General features: G+C 29.7%; 2 protein-coding genes across 14 annotated transcripts in view; both read left to right on the top strand.

The window, feature by feature from the left end:
- LOC142330083 (salivary antigen-5-like) overlaps window positions 1-6,691 on the top strand; it is a 34,810-nt gene extending 28,119 nt beyond the window's left edge. The window contains exons 5-7 of the mRNA XM_075375137.1: window positions 49-215; window positions 4,969-5,066; window positions 5,807-6,691. Coding sequence (XP_075231252.1) covers window positions 49-215; window positions 4,969-5,066; window positions 5,807-5,912 — 371 coding nt within the window. The 3' untranslated portion in view covers window positions 5,913-6,691. The remainder of the gene's footprint in view (window positions 1-48; window positions 216-4,968; window positions 5,067-5,806) is intronic.
- An 859-nt stretch (window positions 6,692-7,550) lies between these two features.
- Window positions 7,551-18,456, top strand: part of LOC142330069 (uncharacterized) — a 48,949-nt gene continuing 38,043 nt past the window's right edge. For 3 of the 13 annotated variants that reach the window (XR_012757674.1, XR_012757673.1, XM_075375108.1), the window contains exons 1-2: window positions 7,566-7,689; window positions 15,359-15,528. Coding sequence is in view for 5 of the 13 variants with exons in the window: in XM_075375108.1 (XP_075231223.1) it covers window positions 15,504-15,528 (25 nt within the window). In the remaining 8 variants the exon portion in view is untranslated. Of the gene's footprint in view, window positions 7,690-15,358; window positions 15,529-18,456 lie in introns of all 13 variants that reach the window. The other 10 variants (XM_075375109.1, XM_075375102.1, XM_075375114.1 and 7 more) reach the window with 8 other exon arrangements.

Raw genomic sequence — 18,456 nt, 5'->3', positions numbered from 1 at the left:
TTAAGTGTTTTTTTTTTTTTTTATTCCCTATGAACAAAAAAAAATTAGCAAGATTCCCAGTCGGTCAAAATATTGCTACAACTTGGTCATCTCCGAGGCCAGATGCTTATGGTGAACATCCTGACTTTATTTCACAGATATATAACTGGTTTAATGAAGTACATAGTTATTCATTCAGCAGTGGATTTAGTTTTAAAACTGGTCACTATTCTCAGGTAAATAAATAATTTTTTTTTTTTTGAAAATTTAAATAATAAATTAACATGTTGACCACTATGCTAATAAAATTTAAACCACAAAAATACAGTAAATATATAAGTTATAGGTAAGTTAAACCTATGGTAAGTTTAACTATCTATTTACTGTGGTTTGCTGGTTTAAATTTCATTTACATATATTTATATATATATATGTATGTATATAGAATAATTTATTCTATAAATTACTAAACATTTATAAATTTAACAGTTATGTCAGTCTTTTATTTATTCTGTGTTGGGTTACTACTTAACATAAAACAAATCATTTCTGAAATTACTGAGCCATTTTCACAAATAACAAAATTCAGTGATAGGCTTCATAAAGAACATGAGAAGAGATAGTTTCTCATTAACCTGAATATTCCATATTGTACCAATGGATTAAAACCACTGACTGTAGGTAATATTCACCCTTGCAAGTTATACCTTCATTCTGTTTACCACAGTGAAGGCTGTAATAGTATAAAATATTTCATCTATAGTACCTCAAATATTTTACACACATATATATATATATATATAAATGTTTTAGACACTTCTTTTTAATGTCTTTTAATATCAATATTAATAAATTGATATTACAATAAAATCCTCCTCTATGAATCATAAGACCTTGGCGTTGGTGAGGAGGCTTGAGTGCTCAGGGATACAGAGTAGCTGGACCGAAGGTGCAACCATATCGGAGAGGTATCTGTTGAGAGCCAGACTAAGGAATGATTCCTGAAAGAGGGCAGCAGCTCTTTCAGTAGTTGTTAGGGGCGTGAGTCACAATGACTTAAACGGCCATATCAACATCACTCAGTCCTCTGAGTACTGCGCAGCTGAAAGCAATGGAAAACTACAGCTGCTTTTTTTCCAAGAAAATGTAGCTCTCTTCATTTTCATATAGCAATGATGGAGGCGCCTTCCTTGGTAAAATATTCCGGAGGTAAACTAGTCCCCACCCGACCTCCGGGTGGAAACTACTAAGGAAGGGGTCACCAGAAAAATAAAAAATAACATTCTACGAGTCAGAGCGTGGAATGTTAGAAGTTTAAAAAAGGTTGGTAGGTTAGAAAATTTAAAAAGGGAAATGGATAGGATAGATGTGGATGTAGTAGGAATTAGTGAGGTTCGGTGGGAAGAGGAAGGGGACTTTTGGTCAGTTGATTTTAGAGTAATTAACTCAGCGTCAAATAATGGGCAGGCAGGAAGTTTCGTGATGAACAAGAAGATAGGGAGGAGAGAGGAGTATTTCAAGACGCATAGCGATAGAATCATTGTAATAAGGATAAAATCAAAACCTAAACCGACAACGATTGTTAACGTCTATATGCCTACAAGCACCCGTGATGATGATGAGGTAGAGTGTGTATACGAAGAGATTGATGAAGCAATTAAACACGTAAAAGGAGATGAAAATTTAATAATAGTAGGAGATTGGAATGCAAGCATTGGAAAAGGCAAGGAAGGAAATATAGTGGGTGAATACGGTCTGGGCAAAAGGAATGAAAGAGGGGACGATTTATAGAGTTTTGCACGAAGTATAATTTAGTAATTGCCAACACCCAATTTAAAAATCATAAAAGAAGAATATACACTTGGAAAAAGCCAGGCAATACTGCAAGGTATCAGACAGATTATATCATGGTTAAGCAAAGATTTAGAAATCAACTCGTTGACTGCAAAACTTACCCTGGAGCAGACATTGATAGCAACCATAATTTGATGATAATGAAATGTAGATTGGGGTTTAAAAACCTGAGGAAAAGGTGTCAGATAAATCGATGGAATTTAGAGAAGCTTGAGGAAGAGGAGGTAAAGAAGATTTTTGAGGAGGACATCGCAAGAGGTCAGAGTAAAAAAGATAAGGTAGTAAATGAAGAAGAAGAATGGGAGAATGTTAAAAAGTAAATTCTTAAATCAGCAGAAGCAAACTTAGGCGGAATAAAGAGAACTGGTAGAAAACCTTGGGTTTCAGACGATATATTGTAGCTGATGGATGAACGTAGAAAATATAAGAATGCTAGTGATGAAGAAAGTAAAAGGAACTATCGGCAATTAAGAAATGCTATAAACAGGAAGTGCAAACTGGCGAAAGAAGAGTGGATTAAAGAAAAGTGTTCAGAAGTGGAAAGAGAAATGAACATTGGTAAAATAGACGGAGCATACAGGAAAGTTAAGGAAAACTTTGGGGTACACAAATTAAAATCTAATAATGTGTTAAACAAAGATGGTACACCAATATATAATACGAAAGGTAAAGTCGATAGATGGGTGGAATATATTGAAGAGTTATACGGAGGAAATGAATTAGAAAATGATGTTATAGAGGAAGTTGAGGAGGATGAAATGCGAGAAACAATACTCAGATCTGAATTTAAGAGAGCATTAAAAGATTTAAATGGCAGAAAGGCTCCTGGAATAGACGGAATACCTGTAGAATTACTGCGCAGTGCAGGTGAGGAAGCAATTGATAGATTACACAAACTGGTGTGTAATATTTATGAAAAAGGGGAATTTCCGTCAGACTTCAAAAAAAGTGTTATAGTCATGATACCAAAGAAAGCAGGGGCAGATAAATGTGAAGAATACAGAACAATTAGTTTAACTAGTCATGCATCAAAAATCTTAACTAGAATTCTATACAGAAGAATTGAGAGGAGAGTGGAGGAAGTGTTAGGAGAAGACCAATTTGGTTTCAGGAAAAGTATAGGGATAAAGGAAGCAATTTTAGGCCTCAGGTTAATAGTAGAAGGAAGATTAAAGAAAAACAAACCAACATACTTGGAATTTATAGACCCAGAAAAGGCATTCGATAACGTAGACTGGAATAAAATGTTCAGCATTTTAAAAAAATTAGGGTTCAAATACAGAGATAGAAGAACAATTGCTAACATGTACAGGAACCAAACAGCAACAGTAACAATTGAAGAACATAAGAAATAAGCCGTAATAAAAAAAGGGAGTCCGACAAGAATGTTCCCTATCTCCATTACTTTTTAATCTTTACATGGAACTAGCAGTTAATGATGTTAAAGAACAATTTAGATTCGGAGTAACAGTACAAGCTGAAAAGATAAAGATGCTACGATTTGGTGATGATATAGTAATTTTAGCCGAGAGTAAAAAGGATTTAGAAGAAACAATAAACGGCATGGCATAGATGAAGTCCTACGCAAGAACTATCGCATGAAAATAAACAAGAACAAAACAAAAGTAATGAAATGTAGTAGAAATAACAAAGATGGACCACTGAATGTGAAAATAGGAGGAGAAAAGATTATGGAGGTAGAAGAATTTTGTTATTTGGGAAGTAGAATTACTAAAGATGGACGAAGCAGGAGCGATATAAAATGCCGAATAGCACAAGCTAAACGAGCCTTCAGTAAGAAATATAATTTGTTTACATCAAAAATTAATTTAAATGTCAGGAAAAGATTTTTGAAAGTGTATGTTTGGAGTGTCGCTTTATATGGAAGTGAAACTTGGACAATCGGAGTATCTGAGAAGAAAAGATTAGAAGCTTTTGAAATGTGGTGCCATAGGAGAATGTTAAAAATTAGATGGGTGGATAAAGTGACAAATGAAGAGGTATTGCGACAAATAGATGAACAAAGAAGCATTTGGAAAAATATAGTTAAAAGAAGAGACAGACTTATAGGCCACATACTAAGGCATCCTGGAATAGTCGCTTTAATATTGGAAGGACAGGTAGAAGGGAAAAATTGTGTAGGCAGGCCACGTTTGGAATATGTAAAACAAATTGTTAGGGATGTAGGATGTAGGGGGTGTACTGAAATGAAACGACTAGCATTAGATAGGGAATCTTGAAGAGCTGCATCAAACCAGTCAAATGACTGAAGACAAAAAAAAAAAAAAACAATAAAATAACCACCTAATAAAACAATCTATTGAAAGCTACATTTTTGGTTCATCTTCAACCTTGAATTTTATTTAAAATTCACGTTTAAAAATTATTTATATGTTACTTCACTTCATAATTATTAATTCTAATATGATGATAGAAATAGTAATCTTATTTAAGGAATAAATTTCGAAAATTTCAGATAATTTGGAAAGCAAAAGGGACATAATATATATCTTGTCCCTCTTTCTGAATGAGCAAATCCCTCATTATTATTATTATTACTATCATCTTTTCCTCATCCTAGCCCACTCTTTTCTAAATAGATCACTGTCTGATTCTTTCTTCACCTTTTCTCATCACAGATATCTGATTTTTATACTGATTTAAATTACTTTCCATTTTACAAAACAAATATTCAAACAAAAAATGAGCAATTGATAAATTAATTTAATCTCTTTCTCTTTCATTAGTAATCAAATATTGTTTATTAAGTTTGTATACCCATAAATCTAAATTCAACCAATTATTATGCTAAATGCAATTAGGAAATTATACAATGATGTAATTAATAAAATGTTAATGGTATTTTGGGAATTCCCCCCTCTTGTCAGTAATTCCTATAATTTTATACCAGTGCAATAAGTAAAAGGCTCATGCTATGAACTATTTGTAAATTATTTATTTCATACAATAATTATCAAAAAAATGTTTCTTCAACATTAAAAAATTTTATTTTATTATTCTGATGTGAACCATCCGTATTTTTTCTGGATTTAATTTTTAACTTTTATTGTCTTTCATCCACTTTCTCATTTAAAAAAAATAAGCATTTTATTCATTCATTTTCTTTTATTACAGATGGTTTGGGACAATTCTTTTTTAGTTGGATGTGGTTATTCTTATTATCATGATGGAAATAAGTATGTGAAAAAATACATTTGTGATTATGGACCAGGGTAAGAAAAAACTTTTTAAATTTTCAACATTTAATAAGTTAATAAGTTAAATTTTAATAAGTTAAACTTTATAATTTTACAATTCAATGACATATTTATAAATTAATCTACAAAATTAAATCATTAGACTGAGAAAAAACTAACTGTAAAGTAAAATAATTTTTTTCTTTAAATGGTAAATAACTTTATTTTCTTAAGTTTTATTTTAATATTTTTTATTTTAATAAAATAAATGTATTTTATGGTTTTAATTTCCCTTCTTATATAAACGTTGACCAAAATATACCATATCAGTAAAAAATAGATTAAGAAAAAGTAATAAAAACTGTAATAATAGTTTAATTAAAGTTGGTTTATAAATATGTAACTTGTATTAATCAAAATAATGAAATTAAATTTTATTTTAAAGCATTATAAATTTATTTTTTTAATTAAAGACATCTTATTTATTATATAAAAAAGCAATTCACAACTATCATGCAAAATATGTATGTAAATTATCGCATTAAAAGTGATTAATAAAATGTCAATATGAAAGGATCAGCAGTATGTAACTTATATAGTGCAATTCTTTTCAGGTAGATTAGAGTAAGAGATGAACAGAAGTACCTGTACAGGATTTGCATTTTTAATCAAACATCTAACTTGAATGTCATAAAAATAATTTTAGATTCTCATGCCAGAATTTTGAGAATTCCTTGTTCTAAAATAAAAAAATATTTTTTTTCTTTTTTTTCCAGAGGAAATATTGCTGGGTCAAAACCATACAAACCAGGATCAGCGTCATGTAATTTACAAGGCTCAGTTCCATCAACAAGATTTGCAGGGCTCTGTCGTAAATACTGAATGATTAAAAATAATTATTTTTATATTATGATAACATGAAGAACTTAATCCACTTATCTCAAGACAGTGTAGGCAATATTGTATCTAATAGGAGAAAACAAAGACAGAGGGAGCATTCTATCACAAAAAATTCTTCAGGTGTGATGTTAACAAACATTTTGGATCGATTTCCAAGGATGTTACAGAGACTCTGATGAATGTTCGAATGAATTTTAATTATTTTTTCTTTATATATTTAAAATATTTTTTTCATCTTTAGGAACCTTGTACGAATATTCATTTCTAAACTTTGAATGTTTATTTTTTATTGGATAGCTGAAAAATATATTTTTTATAATCCTTTATAACTCTTGATGATTGTTTAGTACTCAAAATGCACGTTTAGTTCTTGTTGATGGTTTTTCAGCTTTTTCAGTGTTATTTTATTCTACAATAACAGTATTAGTTTGTGTAGTATTACATGATTTTTAACATTAATTTCCTTACAGTTATTAATTACTTACTAAAGAGATTTCATAATTTATTTTTAATCTTAGTTCATTCCAAATTATCAAAACAAATTAATTAAATAATGCACACAGGTATTCACGATATTTTAAATTTTACATTAATTAACATTTTTCCAACTTTCACCTTCATTTATCTCATTCATCCTCACCGAAGTACATGTGTGAAATATTGTAGGTTGTGATACTGAAGTAAAATAAATATTATGCTCGCTTCAGACTTAACAACTACAATGTTAACATAATTTAATTACAGTAGAATTTGAAAAAACAGTATGCAGTTTTTTAAGTTTAACGTGTATAATAAAATTAAACTTAAAAAACTGCATACTGTTTTTTAACTACATACTGTATTGTACAAATACAATACGTGTATTGTGTTTGTAAAAATTTAGTATAAAAATGTATGTTAGAGATACCTCTTGATAGGCATTATTTATTCACCCACCGGGTTGGTCTAGTGGTGAACGCGTCTTCCCAAATCAGTTGATTTGGAAGCCGAGAGTTCCAGCGTTCAAGTCCTAGTAAAGCCAGTTATTTTTACACGGATTTGAATACTAGATCATGGATACCGGTGTTCTTTGGTGGTTGGGTTTCAATTAACCACACATCTCAGGAATAGTCGAACTGAGATTGTACAAGACTACACTTCATTTACACTCATACATATCATCCTCATTCATCATCTGAAGTATTATCTAAACGGTAGTTACCAGAGGCTACCGAACAGGAAAAAGAGAGAGAGGCATTATTTATTCAAAAAATAAAGGATAGTAAAATAAGTCAAAATTATGTTTGTTGTGTTTTATGGCAAGTTAGATTCAGTGATATAAACTGAATAACTATTAAATATGATTAAATAAAAATCACTGTTATTTATAATAGACTTTTAGCAATAGAAAAAGAAAAACATATATGAGTGCTACACAATATTCATGAAATGAAAAAATAGTATGTAATTTTGATTTATAAAATTGTAAGTTGCATAATGAACAATTAATAAACAATTTTTTTAAATGTGCATAACAGATTTAAATGAAGTAAAATGATGCAAACTTTGACACTTTTGATAACATAACAAAATGTGAAAAAAGTTAATTTATTGATGATTTATCATTAAGTAAGCCAATTAAAAATTAAATTTATATTTCATATGATTCAACACACACCAAATTCATATTTATTTTTTCCATATCTACAGTAACAGTAAGCTTCTATTTTTGTTGCACTCTATAAAACTGCACTCTGTTTAATTAAAACGATAAATACAGGTAAAATATACTGTTCAACTAGATTATTACTTAAATTAATTCTAAGCTTAAAAAGACAAAACAATGAATTTTTATTTACTCTGTAATATTTTCTTGTATGGATGTATAAGTCAAATTTAGAAAGTGTAAATTAAAAAACACTTGTCGACTTAGTAGTCTTTAATAAATTAAGTTTATTACTTTCATTTTACAAAGTATAAGTAGATAAAATAAAAATTAATATTAATTAACCAGTCCAATGATCTCTGTGGCTGTGTGGTAAAATATCAGCCTTTCATCCGAAGGTTCTGGGTTTGATCCTGGCCAGATATGGCATTTTATATATATTACAAATTTATGCTTCATATTCCCATGAACTACATTCAAAGTTTGTTGAGTTCAATAAGTGGAATAGAATTCACAAATCCTGTTACTAATGATATGATTACTTTAAAAATTTGTACAGAGTGGTGTATGAAATGATGCAACATATGGTTTTATTAAAAAATATTTGAATCGCAATACAGAAAAGTAAAGAAAAGTAAATGTTGAGTTAATCATCCAAAAAAAAATATATATATTTTACTAAAAAGGAAAAGTAAAAATTTGTGAATAATTGTTTGGTACACTTATATGTATAACTAATTTATTTATTAGTCATAAAATATTAAATTTATTTATTAATGTCTCAATTACAAACTATTTAATGGTTTAAGGGACAATTACAGCTATGTTTTACTGATTTCAATTCAAAAAAAGAAATAAAACATTTATTTGGGGCCATTCATAAAAATATATAAGCATAAAATAATGATTTCTGACCCCCTTCTCTAATATGAGATTGTGTTATATTTAAAAAAATGTCATCCCCTTAAGTTTTTATATAATATTTAATACAAGAATAATAACTAAAAATGTTCGTTTTTAGGAATTTAATACATTATCTACTTGTTGTATGAACTTGTTACTTTTATTTTTCAGTTAAAATTCACGTGCTTGTTATTTTACAGCTAAAAATTTAATATAAAATCAATTAAATTTTTTTTTTTTTTTAATTTTAATTACGTAGTAAAATTAGATTAAGAGTTTTGCATGTTTTTTGTTCTGTATTTAAGTATAAATAAAAACAAAAAGCTAAATTCTAAATGAACAAATATGCACACTTATTTAATAAATCATAAACAAAGATCCTTCAACATCTATTGCTCCCATTGCACTTTGAAAAACTTAATACAAAGTGAAAACTATTTCTCATAAAGGATAGTCTAATTTACACTCAGCAAAGTCGATTTAAAAAAAATGTTTAATGAATGTAAATGCATTTAGTAAATTTAATAATAGTTAAAACATGACAGTTAAGAATGTAAACAAAACAATTAAATGAATATATATTATAAAAATTCAATAAGTGGAATAGAATTCACAAATCCTGTTACTAATGATATGATTACTTTAAAAATTTGTACAGAGTGGTGTATGAAATGATGCAACATATGGTTTTATTAAAAAATATTTGAATCGCAATACAGAAAAGTAAAGAAAAGTAAATGTTTACTATACACCTGGAGATTATGTTCTGCTTATCACATATTGAATATGACCTCCATCACGTCTAGCAATGTCTTCAACTCGAACTCCTATGTTGCTAATAACTGGATGACACAAATCCTTGGTTATCTCGTTGCATGCTTCAATGATCAGCACTTGCAGTTCCATCACCGTATGAGGATTTTTAGGGAAAATATTTTCCTTTAGAAATCTCCAAAGAAATAAACAGATGAATTCAAATCAGGACTGTTCAGAGGCAAATTCTGTCCACACACAAAACAATTAGGAAATCAGTTTAAAATGACATTTGTATTAAATGTTTCATTCAGAAAGTCTAAAACATTAGCTCTGTGTGGTCTGGCTCCATCCTGCATGAATCACTCATTTTCTAATTAAAATCCTTTTGCAAGAAACTGAGGAACAAAATTATTGTGCAGCACGTTTAGATAACATTCAGTGTTCACTATCTGTTCAAAAAAGAATGGCCCTTATTACCCCATGACTTGAGATAACAGCCCATACTGTAATTCTTGGAGCATGATGCACATTTTCATGAAGCACGTGTGAATTTTCAGAAGCCCAAAAACACACATATTATTTATTAACAACCATGTGTCCGAGAAAATGTGCCTCATCTGAAAACCAAACATTGTTTAACAATACATCTTGATTCACAGCCCGTTCAGTGAATGCCATTCTTTGATGTTGTCAACTGTTAATTTAGGCAACACTGTTATTCTGTATGGATACAAGTGCAAATCAGTTTTTAAAATTCACTGCACAGATGACTTAGAAATTCCAAGCTTGCTGTTCCTTTTCTTGTTGATTTTCCTGGGCTCCTTAGCAATGCTGTTCAGACAGTTTTGAAGTTCTGTGGAGAACGAACACTAACAGACCGTTCGCACTTACTCTCAAATACAAACCATCACTACTAAAATTTTGTAAAGTCTACTAAATTTTTGTTTTAAGTGAGGGTGACTGATTTTTAAATGTGCATGAAACTGTCTTTGCGTAAGTACCAGACTTTTCGTTTCGTTATAAAACACAGTTTTTACATGCTATTCAACAGTCAGTCATATTGGAGTGATACACAAATAGTGCACTTGGAAAGAGAAGAAACTAATATTCATGAACTGCTGTCACTTCTGCCAACATAAAACACATAATAATTATTAACCAAAACAAATGTTGGAGCATTTCGTCCACCATTCTGTATACTATATATGCATTTAGCACTGGATTGTAATTTTGGTGCTGCTGTAGTCACAGCTTTTAAGGAATAAAAGTACATTTATCAGTAAATTCTATCCAATAACTTAATTTATAACAGGTTAATTTTGCTTTAACCCTATAAAATACTCTTTGTAAAGTTTGAATTGCATGATCATTGAACAATTTGCTTTTGCGTAATAAATCTCTACATTCTTTCACAGAATATTTTTAGCTTACATTTGATTTTTCTTTATTCTTATATAGCAGCACTTGAGTGAAAAATTCTGTAAAATTGGGTAATTACATTATGAGAAAAAAATCGGCTTTTTCTGTTTTCTTATATTTCAATTTTTAATTTTGCCTGATAGGCACGTAAGCGAATAGTATGGCATTGATGCTATTAAATTTTCAATTCAAAAGGTCAGGGGGGAAACTGTAATCGTCTCCAGATTTTGCATAATTAAGTTTATATATATATTTTTTTTTTTTTTGCTAATTTTGTGAATATTAATAACTTTTGTAAAAAAGATTTTTGCTAAATTTCACCCCCACCCCTAAAAATGGTTTTTGATGTTGGCCTATAAATCATCTTATATCTCTAGAAGTACTTGGCCGATTTTGACCAAACTTTGTCAGTTTATATATGAGGCATTGATGCTACTAGATTTTCAATACAAAAAGTCATGAGGTGGAAGATACGGGGGGGGGGAAACGAAATCGTCTCCAAATTTTGCTTAATTAAGATTTTTTTTTTTTTAATAATTTTGTGAATATTAATAAACAACCTTTGTAAAAAAAGTTTTTGCTAATTTCACCCCCACCCATAAAAATGATTTTAATTTTGATGAATTATAGAAGGTAGTAAAAGGGGTGATTTTCATTGCATTTTTTATGAATATTTTTGAGAACAATTATAAAAAAACTTTTTTTGTGTAAAAATTTTTTTGTTAAATTGCAACCCCACTCCAAAAAATAGAAATAATTTTGAAACATATAACACAGTAAAGTGGAAACATATAACACACTGCAGTTTTTTCTATTAGCATGTCGTTGGAACAAAAAATTGTTTCCCATCAAAGTGGTCTTAACTCAGCCACCCCCCGCCCCTTAGGCATCCTAAATCTCACTTAGCATCTAGACTACTACTGTAGTCATCTGCTATATTGTGACGTCACAGGTAAGCAGTAGCATTAGATAAATGAATAATATTTGAAGTGTAAACATTTATTTAATAGTGGCCATTAGTACCGCCACACCCGTGCAAATGAAATACGGTATGCACACGCGCTTTAGTTAGAATCATTGAATTAAATAAACAAAAAATATTGTATTTAAATAAAATGATAAATAATTTTAATTAAATTGTGTGTAAGCCATGCATCAGAAAAAAACCATTTGATGGAAAAGTCCTACAACTGTGTTTTCAGCATTTTTACAAAAATAAAAAGTATTCACATTAAGAGGTGGATAAAGTGAACCACGATGATTTATCTACAGTATTGTAAATTTATCAGTGGAGCGATAATAGTATTGATTAGTCTATTTTTTCACCACCAGACATAACCTGAATACTTGCAACATAATTTTATATTACATTTTTTACTGAATTTTTAAAGAAAAATACAGTGTTACTTTCAGTTACCTGGTAGTATTAGGGGTGGAAAATGATTTTTCTTTAAGTAAAATCTTGTGGATTGAAAATCTCCAAAAAAACCTTTATCAATTTCATCAAAATTTAGACATGTAGTAGTGTAACGGAAGTTGTGCATGTGAAAATTTTATTAAGATTGGTTGTGTCATTCTTGAGTTATGCTCAGTTTAAGTTAAAAAATAAATTTGAGGTTATGTTGATTGTATGATTTATGTTCCAAATGCACTTATGCAATGGGTCACAATGGTGGCGGAGTTATAACTTTGTTCAACATTTTTTTTTTTTTAATATTGATTTTTTGATTTTTATTTTTTGTAAAAGTTGATGCTTTTTCAAAAGGAAACAAAATAAAACAACAAAAAGTGAGTCTTTTAATGCAGAACTTATTTTCAAGAATTTAAAAAAAAATTATTTTTATAATCTGACTTACTTAATCTTACAGTTATTTTTTTGTAAATACTACTACTAATTTATTTTTTACATCTACAAACTTTGGAAGAGCAAAAAAAAATTTGTAAATAGAATTTTATTAATAATTTACTTCAAAATGTTAACTTCTGTCTGCTTACATTTAATTTTTAAAATAAATGAACTAATATAACCATTATAATAAAAAAATAGAACACAAAAACATAAAATGATTTTATTCATAGACACAAAAGAAAATATATAATATATCAAAACAAAATGATTTTGATCGTTAAAACATTTACTCTAACCTTCTTATTCTGTTAAGAGCATTACTGTTCCCTGGTATTATGTTATTTTTTTCTAATTTTAAGAAATAGATCCTTAAAAGCTTCCAGTCCATTTGATGAATCACAGCATGAAAGATCACTGTCTGTCTCTGGCTGAATGGAAGTCACAGTATCTTTTTATTTTGTTTTTACTTAACTGGCAATGATTATTTACAGATCTGCTCAACATTTTTTCTGCTTTTATTTTTACTTGAAAGGAAACATTTTTTCTTGCTTGTATTCTTAGGTTTTTCTTTTTAATTTGATTTTTACTGATAGAAGCTTTCCCCTTTTATAAAAAACGAATCTCATCAGCTTCTTGTAATACTATTTTGTTCATACTTTTTTCTCGCCAATTTTTCCAGACATTTAAGTAGAGTATTGATGTTACACTCTATATTATATATTCAAAATTTGAATTTACTTTTATTAACTTTTGAAAAGAGAAAATACTTGTGGCATAGAAGTAAGGTAAACTTTGCACCATAAATATTTAGGTGCAAAGTATCCAAAACATGTCGATGAAGCGTATTTTTTTTTATAGACTATAACTAACTAAAATTATCTTCAAAAGAATTATTGCAATGTTTTATAAAGATTAGGAATGAGTTCTAATCTTATAAAAGATTAAGATTAGAAAAGATAAGCTTTTAAAGAACAAGCTTTTTAATTATTTCTTTATTGGTATTAAAGCTGTGGTCATGTAAAGTTTGGAACATTTACGTGTGCTATTTCAGCAGTCGCAGACTAGTTGATGACAAACAAAAAAACAGTAAACCAAAGAAATGCTACCATAAAATGCGCAAATCGATCATGTTAGTAAAATACAACAATACTAGTATTATTAATAACTACAATCATACTCTCAATTAACAAATTTTCTAAATTTAAAAATTTTTCTAAATAATCATACATTTATTTTATTTTGCATACATTTACAATAATTTAATTCATCACAACCATTTTCTAGATTAAATAATTCTACTCTATTAGTAATTGTACTCAATATAATCATACAAAAAAGTACAGTTAATTATTCCAAATTTGTGAACATCTTAAACATTTGAGTACAATATCTTCTACAGACTTTAAAGTCAATTTGTATTTTTATTTGAAAATCCTTACCTACCAATTGATGTTTTTTCATAACTTCAAAGACATTAATTGTAGAGGAGAATGTCCTCTACATTTTTTTTGTTTGAAAAACGTTTCTCTAAAATGCATAGATTCAGAAAAAAACGAATTCAAAAACTTTTTGAGTTTTTCAAAAATCTATGGGAGGGGGATGTTAAAAATCTGGAGTTAAGCTTCCCTCATCACCCCTAATGCATGGACAAAAGATCAATCGGTAGGTAAGGATTTTCAAACACAGCCTACTTTGAGACAAATTGCCTGTACTAACAAAATAATTCGTCACCAGTGACAAAAACTGTTTTTGCAATAATGAAAAGTATCCCGTCAATATACAAAGAAACCTTACCTAATATGCTCACAATTTGTATAGTTTATCTGATTTTCTTTTTTGTAACATTTCACTGTACCTAAAAAGAATATGTTTTATTAACTTTTTTTTATTTTTCAGGTTGTATCAATAAAATTTATTAAGATATGAAAAAAACAAACATTTTTACTAATTTTCTGTGTATGTGGGATGTCATACAGTAGACCAGCAGAACATAATGCTGAATTACAACCAACTACCGATCAAAAAATGAATGATAATAAAATTAGTAAAGACATCACAGGAAATAAAATGATTTCAAGTAATTTAACTGAAGATGTAACTTTTGTGTCTGATAATAATAAACCAATTAAAAATACTGTGAATTCTAACACAATTACATCTAACTTAAACATTATATATTCCAATAGTAATAATGAAACTGTAGAAATTTATCATGTATTTAACTCTTACAATGAAGAACCTTCTCATAAACAAACTAATACCAACACTAATAATGAAATGAGTAATCTAAATCAAAACATTAATAGTTAACATTTAAAAAAATAAAAGAAAGCCTACCTATTACGAGTTATTCTGACAGAAATATAACTTTACTCCCGTCTCTTTCTTCAGAAAGTAGTCATCAAAATACTGAAAACCAAAACTCTTCTACACTCTCCTCCATAACACCTTCAAACAGATTACTTCATATGTATCAATCGACTCTATTACTAGTCGCGCCTAACTCAGACACTCTGAGTTCTAATAATAACAACCAAACTGTGAAAAATAATCACATGTCTAAGCCTTCTAATGAAAATCCACCTCATGAACAATCTAATCCTAAAAAAGATCCGGAAGATTCCAAAACAGATGATAATCGAACTACAGAATTTTCAAACAATCAGTCTCAAAAAGCCATAAGTGACAAAAGTAATTATGAATTTGAGTCGGATGATAGTAGCAATGAAAAAAGCAATACATATAATAATACACAGTTACAAAGAATGAAGGTAGAAAAAACTCTATCAGCTGCTTATGATTCTGAAAGAAATATAACTTTCCCAACTCTTTCTCTAAAGCCTCTAAACTCTACAGGTTATAAATCAAGGAAGATTTTGGATAAGGATCTACAAAATCATTCTTTAACAAAAACACGCTGAAAACACTGGTAATTTAACCATTTTTCCTTCAGATCCAGTTACTGGAAACAATACATTAGAGATAAAGTCAGGAAGAACTAATGAAGGAAATAAAATCCCAAAAAGGTATGTAATAAAAAAATAATTATCTAACAATTATATATTTCATACTGTTACACATACTTATTTATTTTTCAAAATTTTAATACTATACAAATTAAAAAACAAAACAAAACTAATTTATATATAAATATATAAATTAGCAAAATTAAAATAGTAAATAAAATTACAAGGTGAATAATAAGCAATAGGTTCAGTATCTTTTTGCTGTTTTTCAGAAACACTTTCAGTGATGACATCTTCTTTACTAAACTATGTTTTTCGACTTGATTTTCGAAAAGACAAAAAACTTTTTGGCATCGACTGCTTTGATCATTAATAATAAATAGTAACGTCTACCAGAAAGTGTCATTTAAATTAATGATTTTCACGAATCGGTTTATTAAATGTCTATCATCTTAACCAGATCCATTAAAAAAACTTTCTTTTATTAAAATTGAAAAACTAATTTTGTTTCATTGACACATAAAATATAGAATAGGCGGGAAGTCATAATATCCCCTAAAGTTAGAACTAAAAATTTGAAATCGGTTACAAATGAAAAATGCGATATAATAACGGATTATTTTATTCACTCAATTGAGACATAGTATTAATTTTAATCGTCCAGTGGGTCTGTGTGTTCGCCCTCACGTTGCACGCACAATCCTATATGTCGCCACGTTTTCTGTGACATACGACGAAGTACTTCTGGTGTTATGTTATGGAAGGCGTCCCTCACAGCGTCACGCAATTCTTAATTTGTGTTGTAGCGACTTGCAGATACGTGTGCCTTGATAATTCACCACAATTGACTGGTATTTTGAGAGATTAGAACTTCGTGGTGGCCATGATAACGGAGTGCTGACGCTGAAGTACAGCGGACAATCCAAGAGTCGTGGAAATTTTCATTCAGAATGCGCGTACTGATAGAGTAAAATGTGCAGGTGCTCCATCCTGCTGCAACCTTATTCAATCCATGAGATTGAATAAACCGTGCCTCCAATATGTCTAAATAAGTTTGTGCATTCACTGGCTCGTCAAAAAATAAGGATCAAACAAATGAGGAGCTGTCATTCCAGCCCGTATCATGACGTACGGTGGATTTCTTTCCAATTGTCGCATAATAAGGATTTTCTTTCGCTCAAAATAACACATTTCTGGCACGCGAACTGCGTCAGATTGCTCATTCGTCAGTAAAAATCACATTTCCACGGTGAACTGCAGCTGGGAATTTTTCTAATAAAGCTCGGCAGGACGCAGCGCGACATTCCATGTCTGTAAGTGTAGTCTTGTACATTCTCATTTCGACCAATCCTCAGACGTGCGGTTAATTGAAACCCAACCGCCAAAGAACACCGGTATCCACGATTTAGTATTCCAATCCGTGTAAAAATAACTGGCTTTGCTAAGACTTGAACGCTGCAACTCTCGACTTCCAAATCAGCTGATTTGGGAAGACGCATTCACCACTAGATAAACCGGTGGGTTTCCGTGTCTGTATCTGACAGTACATAGATGAACATCGGACGAAATGGCCTAACTTTCAAGTCTTTTTCATATGGTGTTGCATGGTCCCGCGGTATACGAAGTTCAGCTGATCGTTTACGAGTAGATTTCATCGGGGATTGTTCAATGGAAACCGCAACAGCAGCACATGTTTCTAACCGCGTTAACTTGCGTTTACTCCGCGGCCTATCTTTAACACTGCCTAATTCATAAGCACGTTTTTCCAAAGCCAACATTGTTGGTTTTCATGGTGGAGGCGGCTTATTGAAGCCTTACCGAAACGTATTACTAATTAACTTCATTATTTGATTCGTACGTTGTTATTCATGAACCCATACACTTGTCACTAACCGCTCCTCGACTACTCTTGTCAGCCATTTTAGCACAACTGTATTTTACTCAATGTGTGACGTAGTCAAAAACTGTTGCCAACCGACCCCAACGAAAATAGTATATTCTAAACACATATCCTAATTCATATTTTTCGTTAACATTAGGGATACGGTGACTTACCGGCCATACTGTATAGAATCAAGAAGCAGATAGCGAAAATTAATTTGATATTAATTGTTAAAAGTCAATTGTTAAGTCAAAAGTTCTATTATTGCATAATGCATAATATTATTGACCTTAATAACGGTACTTTCTGTTTAAAATTTGAGAATATATAAAATACATAATCTATTTACTTTTATTTTTTGTTTGTAAGGCAACCTTGCCAGTAGGGTTGCCTTTCAATATATTTTGATGAGGAAAATGAGCTGAATAAAATGACAGGTGAAAATGCCTCACCCTTATTGGGAATTAACTATGTTTATGCCAGGATGCTATGACTCCAATCGGCTCTTTTTAATATATATTTAAAACAAACGATAGAAAAGATAACTTCCAAAGCACCATTTATACACCTTTCATCTTTTAATATATATAATTTATAAGCTCATTTTTTTTTAACTCATAGATCATGTAAAGGTGTTCTTCACTCTAATAGGTTTATGGTGTTCTTCACTCCTTTAAAAATAAAGGAGTGAAATTAAAATATTTCTAGACTTTTGTCTAGAAATATTTTAATTTCAACATAAGTATTAAATCTATTAATAAATTAACTAAACCCTGATGTCTAAATATAATATATAGTCAAGCTACTAAGGTTATCTCTTTTTTTATCTGGCAACAAGCTGCAAAATGTTTTCTTTTTCAATTTTCAACACTGTATTTGAAATGGGCTTTATACTTTCATTTTACTTTTTTTTTTGTGTGTCAGAACCTTTTCTTATGTTTCACTATCAAAAAGTGTTATAATCTTAAAAAATATTTTTTTTTTAATATTTCTTACATGTATACATTATATTAGGAGACGTTTTTATCTGAGTAGTATTCCTGCTTGTCCCAGTCTGCTTTTTATTTCTATTTCATTCATCATTTGTAATTTTACTACCTAAGTAA

This window comes from Lycorma delicatula, chromosome 9 (assembly GCF_047948215.1).
Source record: "Lycorma delicatula isolate Av1 chromosome 9, ASM4794821v1, whole genome shotgun sequence".
NCBI lineage: Eukaryota > Metazoa > Arthropoda > Insecta > Hemiptera > Fulgoridae > Lycorma > Lycorma delicatula.
The sequence above is the reverse complement of the archived record's forward strand: the minus strand, read 5'-3'. Positions and strand labels throughout refer to the sequence as shown.